This window comes from Petromyzon marinus, chromosome 1 (assembly GCF_048934315.1).
Source record: "Petromyzon marinus isolate PM22_M1 ecotype Great Lakes invasive population chromosome 1, UKy_Petmar_22M1.pri1.0, whole genome shotgun sequence".
Classification (NCBI taxonomy): domain Eukaryota; kingdom Metazoa; phylum Chordata; class Hyperoartia; order Petromyzontiformes; family Petromyzontidae; genus Petromyzon; species Petromyzon marinus.
Genome location: NC_133667.1, coordinates 17,526,046 through 17,543,021, shown reverse-complemented (window position 1 = coordinate 17,543,021; position 16,976 = coordinate 17,526,046). Strand labels below are relative to the sequence as shown.

Genomic DNA, 16,976 nt, shown 5'->3' with positions numbered 1-16,976 from the left:
AGAGTCAGGGTAGTGGGGAGCGGGGTCAGGGTAGGGGGGAGCGGGGTCAGGGTAGTGGGGAGCGGGGTCAGGGTAGGGGGGAGCGGGGTCAGGGTAGTGGGGAGCGGGGTCAGGGTAGTGGGGAGCGGGGTCAGGGTAGGGGGGAGCGGGGTTTCAGTTTAATTTATTAGGTACTAGCGGGAAGTACCCGGCGTTGCCCAGGCGAAAGACACACACACACATCGACTTACACACAGACATCGACCCACACACAAACACATCGACTTACACACACGCAATAGACTTACACACACACATCGACTCACACACACATATACATAGACTCACACATACATCGACCTACACACACATATGGACTTACATACACACACACATATATCAACTAAGGCACACATACATGGACTTACACATACACATGGACCCATGCACACACATCGACTTACACACAGACACATCGACTTACACACACATATGGACTTACGTGCACACACATCGACTCACACACACATATCGACTCACACACACAGACATCAACTTACATACACACACAGACTCACACACATAAATCTCGACTAATACACACACATCGACTTACGCACACACACATCGACCTACACACATACATGGACTACACACACATACATGGACTTACACACACACACGACTCACACACACACATCGACTTACACACAGACAAATCGACTTACACACACACACACAGCTCAAGAGCAGTTTTGAGTGCAGATCTCACAGGTAGTGATCCAAGTTGCAGTTTATTGGCGATAGCATTCCAGACCCTGGGGGCATCAACAGCAAAGGCCCTTCCTCCAGTATTTGTACGGCAATAAGGAATGTGAAGCTGGTAAATGAGCGAGGACCTTAGGTCACATTTGTTCTTTGAAACAGTGAGGAGGTCCAGCACGTAGTCTGCTGGTTTTTTTGAAAGTACATCGTGAATAAAGATCTGATGCACAAGCCATCGATCATTAAGAGATGTTAAGTTTGACCCCATGTAGAGATCGTAGTGGTGGGTCCTATATGGGCAGTTCAATGCAAATCTTAAGGCCGAGTGATAAATTGGGTAAAGCTTCTTCAGTACAGTATTGGGGGCTGATTTATATACGATGTCACAGTAATCAAGTAGAGGAAGTATGGTAGCTAGTCCGCGGCCAGGTAAGATAAAATGTAAAAACAACGAGCCTACCCTTACCCTACCTTTCACCCTTACCCCATGCAATAAGATCCTGCGCCGCTCAGCCCAGTTAGACGGGACCTTCAGGCAGCCGGCCGCGATCCACGAGCGCAAGCACACGGACTGGATGAAGAGCGTCGACGACAGCGACTGGCGAACGCACGTGAACTCCCGCCCGGCTCCGCTATTCGCGCGTTCGCAGGGAGTTGACGTCGCTGGCGCTCCCAAGTAGTCGCAGGCCATCTGGTCGTGGACGGGGAGCAGCTCTTTGTGGGGAGACCACCACTGCATTACGTCAATGAAGGCGCTGGCGGTCGTGACGCCCATGCTCAGAAAACGATCGACTTCATCGCCGTCATCGACGGAGCTGCCGACGTTGCTGAACAGGGTGCCGAACAGGGACCCCTCCTCCATATGGGCAGCGACTGCCGTCGGCGGGATCGTGAACATGTCGGAGGAGCGATGCTGCAGGACAGAGCAGATCGTGGCCTTCAGTGTAGCCAGCTCGTCTTGGTCTGTCGTATTCGGCAGCTGTGGATTCAAGTCGGATGCCACAATGGCGGGTTCCTGAACCAGGAAGTCGTGGTACTGCACCAGCTCGGACTTTATCCACATCGCGGTCAGGAACTCATGGAATGCTCTAAGAGCAGCTTCACCGCGATCGCAATGACGGATCAGGTGTTCCATCGTCACCAGCACGAGATACAATTACGACTTGCGGTCCGCCGACAACGAGGTCATGAACTGGCGCGGCATTTGCAGGAACGCTGTCACGCCCTCGATGTTTGCCCACTGCAGTTCAGAGAAAGCACCGACGCCGATCGCATCCTGGAAGCGCGCCATGATAATGTCCAATGGGACACACTTCTTGATGGCGTCGTCGCCCATGTCAAACGTCGAATTCCACCTGGCCGGCGAGCCCTGGTGCGTCGGCTCCTCGCTGGCGAGCTTGGTGATCTCGGCCTCGCGGCGGTACGACTGCCGGACGACCTTGCTGCGCCTGATATTGACGAGCACCTCGCGCAGTTCAGGCGTTGGTCGGCTTGATCAGTTTGAGAACTTGGACGACGCCGATCTGGACAGAATGATCCGCGCAGCAAATATGGTGGCAAGCGCGTAACTGCTCATATCCGGCGTCCGCTTTGACCAGGGCGAACAACGTCTTAACAGCACTGATCGCATTGGAGCCATTGTCGCTGGTGACAGGGAGCAGCTTGGTCAAGACATTGTGCCCGAGGCTTGCTTGCCGACAACCCCTTCCGGACTGCACATCGAGGATCGTCAGCAGCATGGATTTCGACGCACCAGATTTGGTGTCGATCCAGTGCACCGTGACCATCCAAAATCCCTTCAGGTTGCGGTTCGACCACCCGTCGATGGTGAGCGAGATGACGACGTCCAGGTTGGAGAAGAACGCCCCGACGATGGGCAGCATGATGAAGCTCAACAATCCGGCAGATGACGGTGCGGGTCGACGGGCCCTCGCATCCCTGCGTCAATGTGTGGACCAAGGTCTTGAACTTGTCGCTGCCGGCGGCTCGCAAAGAGATTGCACCTTGGATAACAAAATCAACCACCGCGTTCTCAAACGTTACCAGGAGGCGATCCGTGATTGCTGGCCGGCTCAGCGTTTGCCAACGCCGACGTCCCGACCTCGCTGCCTGGGGCGAGCACGTTGTGCTTCTTGAGGTGGGCTTTCCACCCCGACGTGTTCGTGTGGGAGGAAAACCACTTGCATCAGTGCACGCACTGCCGCTTTCCTTGCTGCACACGGGGATCACCCTCCATCCAATCGTAGCGTGTGCTCCCACGGGAAAGCATGCCGCTGCCTCTTTCGATTGCTGTTCGCAGCGACCCCGGACATGCCGTTGCTGGCATCCTCGACCTCATCCTCTCTACCTCAAGAACGTGGTACCGTCTCCATCTGGTCCGACATCAATTATTCCAATTTCAAATGGAGGCCACGGACTGTGTCACAGAGCTATGAGCGAGCGGTAAACAAGGTACGGTACTGTATTTACCGGGTAATACTTCACGCTACCTTTACCCTACCGGGTAATTCTTCCACGCTACCTTTATCCTTCCCTTTACCTTACCCCCTGGCATGGTCGACACCTTTACCTTTACCCTTTTACCCGGTAAAAAGGGTAAGTTACCTTACCTTGCCGAGGCCTAATGGTAGCTTTTATCAATTCCAAACGGAACATAGGGAGGAAGCAATGCTTGTCTTTTTACCAATATAATCAATGTGATCTTGAAAATTCATATCGATTATATTGGTCAGGGTAGGTGGGAGCGGGGTCAGGGTAGGTGGGAGCGGGGTCAGGGTAGGGGGGAGCGGGGCCAGGGTAGGGGGGAGCAGAGTGTGGGGAGCGGGGTCAGGGTAAGGGAGTGCGGGGTCAGGGTAGGGGGAGCGGGGTCAGGGTAGGGGGAGCGGGGTCAGGGTAGGGGGAGCGGGGTCAGGGTAGGGGGGAGCGGGGTCAGGGTAGGGGGAGCGGGGTCAGATTAGGGGGGAGCGGGGTCAGATTATGGGGGAGCGGGGTCAGGGTAGGTGGGAGCGGGGTCAGGGTAGGGGGAGCGGGGTCAGGGTAGGGGGAGCGGGGTCAGGGTAGGGGGGAGCGGGGTCAGGGTAGGGGGAGCGGGGTCAGGGTAGGGGGAGCGGGGTCAGGGTAGGTGGGAGCGGGGTCAGGGTAGGGGGAGCGGGGTCAGGGTAGGGGGAGCGGGGTCAGATTAGGGGGGAGCGGGGTCAGATTAGGGGGGAGCGGGGTCAGGGTAGGTGGGAGCGGGGTCAGGGTAGGGGGAGCGGGGTCAGGGTAGGGGGAGCGGGGTCAGGGTAGGGGGAGCGGGGTCAGATTAGGGGGGAGCGGGGTCAGATTAGGGGGGTGCGGGGTCAGGGTAGGTGGGAGCGGGGTCAGGGTAGGGGGAGCGGGGTCAGGGTAGGGGGAGCGGGGAGTGGGGTCAGGGTAGGGGGGAGCGGGGTCAGGGTAGGGGGAGCGGGGTCAGGGTAGGGGGAGCGGGGTCAGGGTAGCGGGGAGCGGGGAGTGGGGTCAGGGTAGGGGGAGCGGGGTCAGGGTAGGGGGGAGCGGGGTCAGGGTAGGGGGAGTGGGGTCAGGGGGGAGCGGGGTCAGGGTAGGGGGAGCGGGGTCAGGGTAGGGGGGAGCGGGGTCAGGGTAGATGGGAGCGGGGTCAGGGTAGGTGGGAGCGGAGTCAGGGTAGGGGGGAGCGGGGTCAGGGTAGTGGGGAGCGGGGTCAGGGGGGAGCGGGGTCAGGGTAGGTGGGAGCGGGGTCAGGGTAGGGGGGAGCGGGGTCAGGGTAGGGGAAGCGGGGTCAGGGTAGGGGGAGCGGGGTCAGGGTAGGGGGAGCGGGGTCAGGGTAGGGGGAGCGGGGTCAGGGTAGGTGGGAGCGGGGTCAGGGGGGAGCGGGGTAAGGGTAGGTGGGAGCGGGGTCAGGGGGGAGCGGGGTTAGGGTAGGTGGGAGCGAGGGGGGGTATGTGGGAGCGGGGTCAGGGTAGGTGGTGGCGGGGTCAGGGGGGAGCGGGGTCAGGGTAGGTGGGAGCGGGGTCAGGGGGGAGCGGGGTTAGGGTAGGTGGGAGCGAGGGGGGGTATGTGGGAGCGGGGTCAGGGTAGGGGGAGCGGGGTCAGGGTAGGTGGGAGCGGGGTCAGGGGGGAGCGGGGTCAGGGTAGGTGGGAGCGGGGTCAGGGGGGAGCGGGGTCAGGGTAGGGGGAGCGAGGGGGGTTGTGAGCGAGTGGCGGCGACCTTACCCGCTCGAAGAATCTCAGCTTCACAACCGCCTCGCCGAACTCCGCGTTTCGATTTCGATTTGTATGTTCTAAGTTTTTAGATTGTCTGGATCGATTCCTCGCTCCGCGTGGTTAAAGACTGGGAGGGTTGCGGTGGGAGGAATCGATTTAAAATGAAGCCGAGTGAATCGCGTGCGCGGCGATTCACGCTACGGTGGCCAGGCCGCGTCAAAACGCGATTCGGCGTAACCCCCCCCCCCAAACGACCCCAGTTTGAGCAATCATTGGAAGGATGTATTAAACCACGTCAAGTTTTAACTGCTATGATTTTCACTCACCCACCCGGTTGTTGTCGTCGTCCGATTACGACTTGTACGACAAGTCAATTTACTTGCTAATTTCTCTCGCCCCACCCGTCCATGCACGCCACAAACCCTCTCCCCTGTGAACTTCCACAGCCAAACTCCTCCCCCCCCTATCCCCTCCCGTGCCTATATAAAGCCACAACAGCAGATCATTTTTTAACACCTGAAGACGGACGCTTGTGTTGCGACCGAAACGGCGTGTTTTATTTTATTTTATATTTTTTCTATCTACGCGACTTCACCGAAAGAACCAGAGCATGAATTACCTGCAGTCACGAAAGCTTCAAATCAAGATTGTGTTACCTAAGCCTCATTTGCATATGCTAATGAGCGATGAGTACGCATCATATGCACGGGGTTCGTGCTCGGGGAGCTCCGCGTCGGTGGCTGCCGTGGAGCGGCGCTCATTTCCACTCATGGCCCTGAGCAAGTGGAGGGAAATTCCACACTGCCATGACGGGACCAGGGCGGTTGAGGGCGAGCGGTGTTGGAGGAGCACAGCGACAACCAATGGAAATTCACGAGTTTACCGCGTGCATGGCACGATACGCATTACTCGATGCAGTGTGGTGTGCGGTAAAGGGTTGACTCTTGCTCATTAAATAACAAGGCGACTTGAAGGACGTTCCTCTTTATTCTCAAATGGGTCGCACCGTCCCGTGGGCGACTTTCGCTTGGAATCTTCACCCTGTGACGTGATGCACAATATAATAAATTGTATAAACGCCCATTACCATTGGCTGAAAACATCTTCATGAATAGAGGACTGCAAAAGCTTGGGCAATGTAATGCGACGGCAAGCCGCCTGGCTGCCTTCCCACTTTCACTGTGGATCTTCAGCGACGGCGAGGCGCAGTTTCCATTTACTTAAAAAACTAAAGTATTGGGAGGAAAGACCAAATAATGATTTGAGACCGACAAGAATGGGCAAAAAAACAAGACGGCAAAAAGCACTGTCGATAATTTTCTTTACTAACTTTTGACTCTTGTTCAAAATTGTAAATCAAAACGTTTCAACGGTTTAAAGCGCGTGTGAATGAGACCTGAACCCATCACTTGGAGCCACTCTGCCCGTCCAAAAAGCCGACGAAAATAAAATGTAAAACAAAAACCCCCAGCAAAAAACACCCAAGGCACAATTTAAATAGCCATAACAACTCGTTGGTTTTTTTCGGTAAAGTCACGTATGTAGGAATACCATCAAATTATATGAAAACAAATCAATCACGACGTTTCGACCGCAACACAAGCGATCTTCATCAGGTGTAAAAAAAAAACAAATCACGGAGGTAAATACAACAAGAAGATGAGAGACGAGAATTCAACAAACCCAAGAAAAAATACGTGATGCACAACCAGTCAGGTCAACAACACAGTTAGACACTTACCTGGCAGACCACGAATTTCAGAAGAGTGCTAAATTTCGTGTTCATCCTCTCGATTAAACTTACCAGCATAGACAGAGTGAACAAATACGAGGTACAAGTCAGAAATACATATACAGAGACACCAAGAGGCAAGGACGGACAGAGAAGAGAGGAAAAAGGAGTTGGATGAACAGAAGCCTTAAATAAGAAGTGAAGGTGGGGTGAGGGGCCAGAGAGAAAGGGCACAGCAGCAGAAGCGGGAGGAGGAGCAGGAGGAAGCACAGGCTGCAACGCAGCAGAGGCGGGGGAGGAGGGCAGGAGCAAGTAAGGGGCACACCACGTTTAGGACAGAATTGGTAACTTCCCCGTAGAAGTGTGTTAATAGAGAATTAAAGCTTTCGTGACTCTATGCTGGTAAGTTCAATCGAGAGGTTGAACATGAAATTTAACACTTTTCTGAAATTCGTGGTCCGCCAGGTGTCTGTGTTGTTGACCTGACTGGTTGTGCATCACATTTTTTTTCTTGGGTTTGTTTAATTCTCGTCTCTCTTCTACTTGTTGTATTTACCTCCGTGATTTGTTTTTCTTTTACACCTGATGCAGATCGCTTGTGTTGCGGTCAAAACGTCGTGATTGATCTGTTTTAATATAATTGTACGGTATTCCTACATACGTGACTTTACCGAAAAAACCAATGAGTAATTTATGCAGTCACGAAAGCTTTAATTCTTTATTAGCCATAACAAGTTAAATGTATTAAATTACACCAGCAGTGCCCAATCAATTTGACAGTAATTGTTCCTGTCTTCCCTGTTTTGCTGCAGTCTCTAAATTCCTGTAAAACTGAGGCTCCCAAACTCTGACCGAGCACCTGCAGTGACCCCTACAACCACAATTCATGACTCCATGACCTCCACTCCTAACCGCCGTGACCAGGGAGCTTAGAACTGAGCCAAGCTCACGGCCCACACGGACACCAGTCCGTTCACGCGAGGCCGCACACAATGGGAAGACCGTGTGAGCTTCGTCAGAGAGAGTCTTGCGGGACGGTGTGACCCGTCGAGTCAGGTGGACCGCTGGGGCCTATGAGAGAGTCATTCAGCCCCGCAGGGCCTGTAAAAGAATCGTGCAGACCCGTGGGGTCCATCAGAGGGTCATGCAGGCCCATGGGGCCTGTCAGCGAGACAGGCAGGCTGGTTGGGCCACGTGCAACGTCCAGGGCGTGCTGCGTCTTTTGGTGGCGGTGCAGGCCGGATGCCTGTGAGAATCGTTTGCCGCACACCAGGCAGCCGTAGGGCTGCTCACCAGTGTGCACACGGCGGTGCGTGGAAAGGGGCCCCGGTTGGTTGAAGCGCTTGCCGCAGATGCCGCACACGTAGGGCCTCTCGCCCGTGTGCACACGGACGTGCCGCACCAGGTCGGCGTTGCTGCGGAAGGCCTTCCCGCAGTGTCGGCACCGCAATCGCGCCAGCTTCTCCGGGTTCGGGACGCCTGGGGCACCGCGTGGTGCCGAATGGAGACCTGCGGGGGGCACGGGGCCCAGCGGGGGTGGCATAACGGGCGGCGTGGTGCCATCTGGAGGTACTGCCATCCACAACGACGTGTCACCGCCGCCACCGGCCACGTATGGCCACGCGCAGACACTGTTCCCGTTGAGGCTGAGCGGAGAACGCTTGTGCTGCTGTTGCTGCTGCAGGCCGTGTGTCTGAAACGGCAGCGGTGCCACCTCCATGGCCCTCTGCTTCCGCACGGCACCTGGGGGTGCAAGAGCCAGGCCGTGATCACTCACGTCACACGCAGTCAGCTCAAACTCATGGATGCCCACGCGACAGCTTCACATCGAAGATAGGTACGTGGTGGGGGAAACCTGAGTTGCAGTTTGACCAGCTTAAGGTCTTGGCCAGAGTCATCTTTTATATGCCCATTACTCGTATAACTTGCAGCATTGTCTGAATATAATATAAAGCAAAGTTGATGCTTAAGCATCAAACTGGATGCTCACCACTGCTCACCTGGGTACTGCGACTGGTATGCAGAGCTTGGCGGCTCCTCCCTCCAGCTTCCTTGGTCCTCTCCTTTGAGTTCTTCCGCTCCTCTAACTCCCTCCTCCAGCAGAGCCTCCCCCAGGGCCTCATCCGCCAGGGACCCTGTTTCCTCTAGCTCTGCAGGGACACACAGACAGACTCAATCCACTGCTGCGCTGGCACCTCCTGGCCACATGGCTACGACAGCTTCGCAACGTCCATTATAGTAGTGGCGTCTGTGAGCAGGAGTGAAGAACGCCTCTGCGCAGACCTTCTGACCACGCTGCTTCTCACTGCCAGTGTGTGACCCCAGCCCAGCCTGTATTCCACTCCTCACCGTCTGGGCGCTCCTTCTTCACCACGATGCCGCCCCACGTGGCGGGGCTGCCGGGCCCTGGCTCCAGCTGCGCGTCGCCACCCAGGGGCCCCGGCTCCTCCGCCAAGGGATCGCTGAGGTCGGCCTCGTGCCGCTCCATTCTCTCTGCGGGAGAAGGGAACGGAGAGGGCAGGAAACAAAACTCATCATGGCCAACCCCTCTGTCAAGCCAAACCTAGGGTAAAGGGATGGCCAGTGCTGGGTTCCATGTCTGGGAGCAAGCCTGGATTCCAGAGGATGTTGGATTTGGTCTAGAACCCATACATGACCAGCACCCAGAAGCAGGGCAAACAACCACATCTAGCACAAGCAGCCACAGCTCTGAAATTCAATGACCTTACAAACTGGCCCTTGAGTCCCTGACAGAGCTGAATGTTGTGATGTTGCTGCGACGACTGGTGACGCGGGTACTGCTGCTGCTGCTGTTACAACTACTGCTGGTGCTGCCGGGCCACAGGCGGAGTGCACGTGGTACGCAGGAACCCGCGCACCATCAGGGCTGATCCCAGCGCTGTCCCCGGGTCCCAGCGCCTGGTCGAGTCGGCTGAACCTGAGCGCAGACTGCAGCAGCTCCTGACCCAGCGTCTGCAGCGTGGCCACGATGGCGTCGAGCAGCGCGGCCAGGCCGGGCTGCTCGGCGCCCTCGTGCGGCGGCCACTCGGGCCCCCGGGGCCCCTGGCTGCCCCCGGCCGCCTTGACGACGCGGCGCAGGGCGGCGTAGAGGGCGAAGGGCAGGCGCTGGCGCGCCGTGGCCAGCAGCTCCAGGGTGACCTGGGCGTCCTCGGCGCACGCCAGCAGATCCTCGTAGTCCCCGATCCCCAGCTCCCGCTCCATGGCCTGGGCGAACGGCAGCTTCATGCCCTGGGCCGAGAGCCACGCGGGGAAGTCCGCCCGCGGGTCCGGCCCAGCCGCCACGGCTACGGCCACCGAAGCCATCGGTGACGGAAATTAAGAGACCTGTGGGGGGACATAGGCCAGTGTATCTTTGTGTGTCTCCGTGTTAGTGTGTGTGTGTAGCTGTGTCTCTGTGTGTAGCTGTGTTTGTGTGCGCGACTGTTTGTGTGTGTAGCTGTGTATCTGTGCGTGACTGTGTGTAGCTGTGTTACTGTGTGTAACTGTGTCTCTGTGCGTGTCTGTGTATATGTAGCTGTGTATCTGCGCGTCTCTGTTCTCTGTGTGTGCAGCTGTGTCTCTGTGCGTGTCTGTGTCTAGCTGTGTCTCTGCGTATGTGTCAAGTTGTCTCGGTGCGTCTGTGTAGATGTGTCTCTGCGTGTCTGCGTCTGTGTGTAGCTGTGTCCGTGTGTCTGTGTCCCCTGTGTATTACGTATGCGAGTTGAGGGGGCCGTGGGTGGCGATTTAATCACCCGGGAAACGGAGGCCGTCGTGGCCTTTCGATACCCAGCAAAGGGCGACTCCCAAAGCGGCTGCCGCGAGCAGGCGACACCGAGGCTGCGCCGGGGCCTAGCGGCCGCCTACCCCCCCATCCCCATCCCCTCCCCCCCCCAAACCCCACCCCCTCCCCCCCCCAAACCCCACCCCCAGAGGTCCCCCTCCGCCCTGGGGTCCCGTCCCCGGGGGTCCCCGGGGGTCCCCGCGGGTCCCTCACCTGGGGTATTGGCGGTGACCGGCCACGGCCGACGGGAACCCGCGGTGGCGGCTGTGGTGACCGACCGTGGTGACCGGGGGTGTTCTGTGCCCCGTGGGGGAGGACAACGGAAGTGGCGCCCCCATGCGGGGGCGGCAACGGAGCACCTCGTGGGAGAACTTCAGTTGTTGGTCCCCCAAAACCCCCACTTTGAGCCCCAGGTGAGGGCCCCCCACAATTGGGATTCAGTGCCTGTTGCCACCCCAGGTGAGAGCCCCCTACAATTGAATCCAGTACCTGTTGCTACCCCAGGTGAGGGCCCCCCACAATTGTATTCAGTCTGTTGCTACCCCAGGTGAGGGCCCCCCACAATTGTATTCAGTCTGTTGCTACCCCAGGTGAGGGCCCCCCACAATTGTATTCAGTGTATGTTGCTACCGCAGGTGAGGGGCCCCCCACAATTGGGATTCAGTGTCTGTTGCTACCCCAGGTGAGGGCCCCCCACAATTGGGATTCAGTGTCTGTTGCTACCTCAGGTGAGGGGCCTTCCACAATTGTATTCAGTGTCTGTTGCTACCCCAGGTGAGGGCCCCCCACAATTGGGATTCAGTGTATGTTGCTACCCCAGGTAAGGGGCCTTCCACAATTGTATTCAGTGTCTGTTGCTACTCCAGCTGAGGGCCCCCCACAATTGGGATTCAGTGTCTGTTGCTACCTCAGGTGAGGGGCCTTCCACAATTCTAGATTTGAAGCTTTCGTGACTGCTAGGATCCATACTCTTTGGTTCTATTGGGTAAAGTCACGTAGGTGAAAATAAAATAACAAAAAATCACGACGTTTCGGCCACAACACAAGCGGCCTTCATCAGGTGAAGGGACGAGCCTGTCTGGAGGACAGCGCTGGAGTGGAAGAAGCCACGCTTAGATCACGACCTTTAAGCTGTGAGAAGATAAAGAAGACCAAACGCCTTGACAAAGGAATTAGCATATAATTTAGCATTGAAATGGCTCATTGAAATAGCTAAGTTAAAGTATACACATCCGCAGAGGTACCCTTGACAAAGGAATTAGCATCGAATTTAGCATTGAAATAGCTGAGTGATTAGCTAGTAACTGGTCACAGAATTAGTTATGTTAAAGTTAGAGTATATACATTCACCGAGGCACCTAGTACTCATCAAACAGGAGAATTTAGCGAAACACAACCACGCTCAGACATCGGACCTGTGTGCGAGCAAACAAGGTGTTCTGACAGAACAGCAAACAAGGTGTCAGAACACCTTGTTTGCTCGCACACAGGTCCGATGTCTGAGCGTGGTTGTGTTTCGCTAAATTCTCCTGTTTGATGAGTACTAGGTGCCTCGGTGAATGTATATACTCTAACTTTAACATAGCTATTTCTGTGACCAGTTACTAGCTAATCACTCAGCTATTTCAATGCTAAATTCGATGCTAATTCCTTTGTCAAGGGTACCTATTTCAATGAGCCATTTCAATGCTAAATTATATGCTAATTCCTTTGTCAAGGCGCTTGGTCTTATCTTCTCACACAGCTTAAAGGTCGTGATCTAAGCGTGGCTTCTTCCACTCCAGCGCTGTCCTCCAGACAGGCTCGTCCCTTCACCTGATGAAGGCCGCTTGTGTTGTGGCCGAAACGTCGTGATTTTTTGTTATTTTATTTTCACCTACGTGACTTTACCCAATAGAACCAAAGAGTATGGGCCTTCCACAATTGGTATTCGCCACATTCAAGAGTGCAGTTGAACAATGGGCGTTTCCGTAGGGCATCATACGTATTCTGCATGTTTCAATTAACTTTACTGCTGCGTATGCATACACACATGATCTAATTGTGAAGACCGCGTTCACCGAAAACTTTTTTTATTTTACCAGGTAAGGCTCGCTGAGCTATAAAGCTCTTTTTCAGAAGCGTACCTGGCCATCACAAATAATAGTTCAACTTCGTGGCTTAATATCCTAAACACGTGATGTTGATTCTAAATGGATGGAGGGGAAAACCGGAGGACCCGGAGAGAAATCCACGTAACCAAGATAGAGAACATGTAAACTCCAAATATACAGGCAGGCGTCAGGGTCGGGATGCAACTTACAACCTCCTGCATACCAGGCGATGGGAGATCTCGCCCCAACCACAGACCAATAAACCGTCGAGCCCAAGTAAGATGTAGAGCCTAATTACAATAAAACTCAACCCACATCCATCAACATTCTCTGGCCTATATGTATGTGTGTTATGGATAAGGCCCATTGCCCAGAACGTTGCATAATTATATACCTTTCATTTGACGAATGTCTTCAGTTTTTATGTATGCTTGCACGCCACTGCCATGACACTGGCGCACAATGGCTTGCCTCTGTGAATGAAGATACACCATTCTAACGACCACAAAACGTATATGCTTTATTTAAACCACATAAGAGCTCCGTGAAATATATTTTGCAAGGGCAGGCTGTGCACAACCAGTGCAGATGCATGACATGTGCAAACGGTCGGCTAGACTATGCGACACCACCAGACCATCGCCTCCAGTACCTTAATGTGAACAGCTCCCGCAGCACACAATCTCTGCCAACAAAGAGCATCTCCAGACCCTGTAGCACCATCTCCACCAACGGAGTCCTCAAGTGTCGAGTTTAACGAGCCTTTGCGATCTCGTAATGTGCCTGCGAAGGCGGGCGGTAGCGTCGCTCTGCGTACGGCGGCGTCTTCAGCAGGGCCGTGGACCATCGCACGTGGCCCCCCGTCAGCAGCTGGCCACGTGCTTGCGCTGGTGGCGCGTGAGGTGGTGCTTGACGCGGAAGGCCAGGCCGCAGGAGGAGCAGGTGTTGGGCTTCTCGCCCAAGTGGGATGAGCTTGTAGGCCCGGGAGAAAGCCTTACCGCACTCCTCGCACCTGCAGTACCACGCACGCCAGCAAAGACAAGGTGGACGTCTCTACGTGTGGCGCAGGCAGGTGCTGTCAGTGAGGGCCTCTCAAGGCCAAGCCACGATACGAAGGGACAGTGAGATCGGGATTGCACAGGAATTGAATTCAAATTGCTGGGTTAATAGCACAGTGCACTAAGCACTGCAACACCCCAAAGTCGCTGTAATAACAGATGAACTACAAGGTGATTCTATTTAAAAATAGTTTGTTTGAAAGAAAACAGTTAATGTAGTTTCCTCAAATGGAGGTAGGAGTCACAAAAAGCCATTATATATAAATGCATTACATTTTAAAATAATAATAATTTACTGTTATTTGACGCACATCAAAATATTAAGAACCAACATGAATTGAAATTACTCAATATATTTTTTTAATGCAAGCAAGGACAGGAGATGTGGGACTGGTGTATCGGTGGGAAGAGGTTTGGGGCATCACCTGTGCCTCTTCTCGCCCATGTGCGTACACCGGTGCACCGCCAGCCAACCGGAGTACCGTCTTCCGGTGGATGCCCCCGAAGACGCGGCTGGGCCAGCCGGCGTGAACCCTGCTGAGGAGGCATGGGAGTGGAGAGGTAAAGACAGGTGAGTGATGGTAAACCGGCAGTGTGACTCACAACTCAAGGCAATTGCCTATCACCATAATCCTATACGACCGGGACAACCGAGCCATGCGATTAAAACGTAACATTGGGCTCTCACCATCTGCCACGATGCCGCAGGCCTCATGTTGTCGCTGGATGGGCTGTGGCGAGGAAGCCGAGGCCACACGGGTGCGGGGGGGCCCAACGGTCACATGCGGCCGTCGATGCTGCGCCAGGTCCCACGCTCGACCAAAGCTCTTCCCGCACGGAAGATACGCACACGTGGGCCCGCCGGTGCGCGCTCAGCTCCAGGCCACATGCGAGCACCCGGCCGCGGTCCTCGCGCACGAAGGGCCGCCTTTCTGAACGCGCACGAGGACCGCGATGCGGCGACGGCAGCGGAGCGGCCCGTCACCCGCGGCGTCGCTCCGGAGCCGCGCACTTCCCGAACCGCCGGTCGCGCCCACGGGGCCGCTCGGCCGCCCGCGTCGAGCGCCGGTGCTGGTTGAGCGCCGACGACTGCGCGAACGTCTTGCCGCACTGCGTGCACGCGTGGGTCCGCTCGCCCGTGTGTGCGCGCCCTGGCTTGCGCTGGTCATTGCGGCGCCAGAGTGCCTTGCCGCACTCGGCGCACGGGCGGCGTCGGACGCGCTGCCGCCGCCCCTCGTACCCCGGGGGTTGCGCCTCGCCGGGACAGCAGGCGAGGGGGGAGACGGCACCACCTCCTCCTCTGCGGTCACACGCCGCTGCGGGTGCTCAGCGCTGCCAGGCCCCGCCACTTGTGTCCCCCGTCAATCACCATGCACCTGCGGGGCAATGGAACTTCACTATTTAAGTGTATTGTTTCACCGGACAAAACCTCAAGAGACAAGGATAGGCTAATTTTCGAGAGTGACCTGGGAATTCAGTGTACACCACATTTTGCAGTGACTGTATCACAACGCCCTTGGCTCGCACGAACTCGCCTATAGGCACAACTCACCACGAAACAGTGGCACAATGGCATCGAGAGAGACAGCACGCTGAATGGATATTGTACATGCACGGCTCGTGTTACCAATGTGATAAATTGTCCTGCAGCTCAATGACCGATCCTTCTTCAATATTTGTGGGGAACACGATGACAAAGCAGTTGGCGTACTGCACTATGGACCCGAATATCGAGGTTTGATCTCTAGCCACGGCTATCATCAATCAGTTTTATCTGAACCTGCCCAAACCACTGCACCTCCACCCCCCCACCGCTTCACAAACCTGCACTGACCAGTGAGTTGAAGTATGGTCAAGCAACCCCCATTGACAACACGGCTTTAATCCAGCAGTGGATTGGTAAATTGTAATAATTTATGCACATGTATAACGATAAACATTAACACACATGCCTACACACCAACATATATAAAAGCATATACAGTACACGCTTGCAACCGCGTGTGCACACATGCATATAGATTATACTTTACACATGCACATACGGTATTTACAGATATGCACTCACGTGCATGAACACACGCAACCAAACGCTTGAAATAACATGCCCGCATGTGCACACGTGCATGTACAATGTACTGTATATACACGTGCATGCATACAATGTAATAGGTATGTACACACACGTGCATGTGCACACTGTACTGTATATACACGTGCACGCATCCGAGCAATGTCTAGACACGTGAATGTACACACACTGCACTGTATATACACACACGTACGTGTACACGCGCTGTACTGTATACATACGTCACTATACACAATGTATACAGTACACGTGTATGTACACAATGTACCGTGTATGCACAAAGACAAAGAACCCCCCCCCCCCCCCCCCGTGTAGCCTTTAACAGATTTGCGAGGCGAGGGCCGTCAGCGAGTATTGGCGCCTACGAAGGCCGGCACGGTGGCACACATAGTTAATAGTTTAATTAATTTGGTATAGCCCTGTGAGGCATTCGGTTCTTGAATCGGGTGCAACCGCAACAAACAAAAAAACACGAACAACAAAAAAACATCTTAAAGTGACTGTGTGTGACTGTGCAAACAGAAAATCCAGGAAAAAAAAACCCATCAAAATATTGCTGAAATAGCACCGTACACCAACGCTGTGTGCAAAAACGAGGGTTTCGGGTGGCCAAAAACTACGCCCGGCCGCCTCCGTCTACCCCAGCAGGCACAACAACAACGACGACAACAACAAAAACAAAAACCCCAACACGTGCCACCGCACGCACGCGCGCCACGCGCCGCGCGGCTTCTCCCGTGGGAGGGGCCTGGCCGATGCCCCACGAATCCAGCCAATCGCAGGGCGAGCCGGGCCGGGCCACGTGCGCCGCTACAACAGAGCGTCGATACAAAACGGCGCCAACCCCCCCCCCCCACCGCGTAGCGACGCAGACTCGCATCGGAATATTTCTTTAAATTACTGCAGCGAATCCGATGAGATACGAAGTTCTTTTTTGTTTTGTTTGCACAGATGTCCCAGTGAAAGGATCGGAGAGGGTGGAGGGGCGCACGGGGGTTCAGAACGTAAGCACAACGTTACAGCAATAACAACAGCAAAAAAAAATCGAGCACACGCAATTAAAAAGATCGCACCCTCTTCTGATTGTGCCCAGAAAGCTCGCGCGCCTTTTCGCTGACAAATGTTTCCATCTCGGATGCTTCTTCTCGCTACTGCTGCTGCTCCTGCTGCTGCTGCTGCGTCTCCCGCTCGATCCGATTCGATTTGCGAAGCGCGCCTGCGATCGGGGGTCAGGGGTCGGTCGGTCGGGCCCCCCACAACCCCCCCAACCCTCCCC

At 55.2% G+C, this 16,976-nt stretch overlaps 1 protein-coding gene and 1 long non-coding RNA gene across 3 annotated transcripts in view; both read right to left on the bottom strand.

Moving 5' to 3' along the window:
* The window catches only part of LOC116945425 (uncharacterized), a 31,556-nt gene extending 19,996 nt beyond the window's left edge, over positions 1 to 11,560 (bottom strand). The window contains exons 1-8 of the mRNA XM_076066127.1: positions 10,671 to 11,560; positions 9,556 to 10,021; positions 9,026 to 9,169; positions 8,677 to 8,826; positions 7,693 to 8,419; positions 2,314 to 2,682; positions 2,005 to 2,192; positions 1,216 to 1,842 (exon numbers count right to left, since the gene is read on the bottom strand). Of these exons, the coding sequence (XP_075922242.1) occupies positions 1,216 to 1,842; positions 2,005 to 2,192; positions 2,314 to 2,682; positions 7,693 to 8,419; positions 8,677 to 8,826; positions 9,026 to 9,169; positions 9,556 to 10,000 (2,650 nt within the window). The 5' untranslated portion in view covers positions 10,001 to 10,021; positions 10,671 to 11,560. The remainder of the gene's footprint in view (positions 1 to 1,215; positions 1,843 to 2,004; positions 2,193 to 2,313; positions 2,683 to 7,692; positions 8,420 to 8,676; positions 8,827 to 9,025; positions 9,170 to 9,555; positions 10,022 to 10,670) is intronic.
* Positions 11,561 to 13,053: 1,493 nt separating this feature from the next.
* Positions 13,054 to 16,937, bottom strand: LOC116946052 (uncharacterized). 2 transcript variants are annotated; one of them, XR_004403424.2, is made up of 4 exons: positions 16,774 to 16,937; positions 14,297 to 14,984; positions 14,034 to 14,145; positions 13,054 to 13,562 (listed from the first exon to the last, which is right to left on the bottom strand). It is a non-coding gene; the product is annotated as an uncharacterized LOC116946052 (long non-coding RNA). The 2 variants fall into 2 exon arrangements; XR_004403435.2 differs by having other exon boundaries at positions 14,034 to 14,142.
* Positions 16,938 to 16,976: the final 39 nt, after the last annotated feature.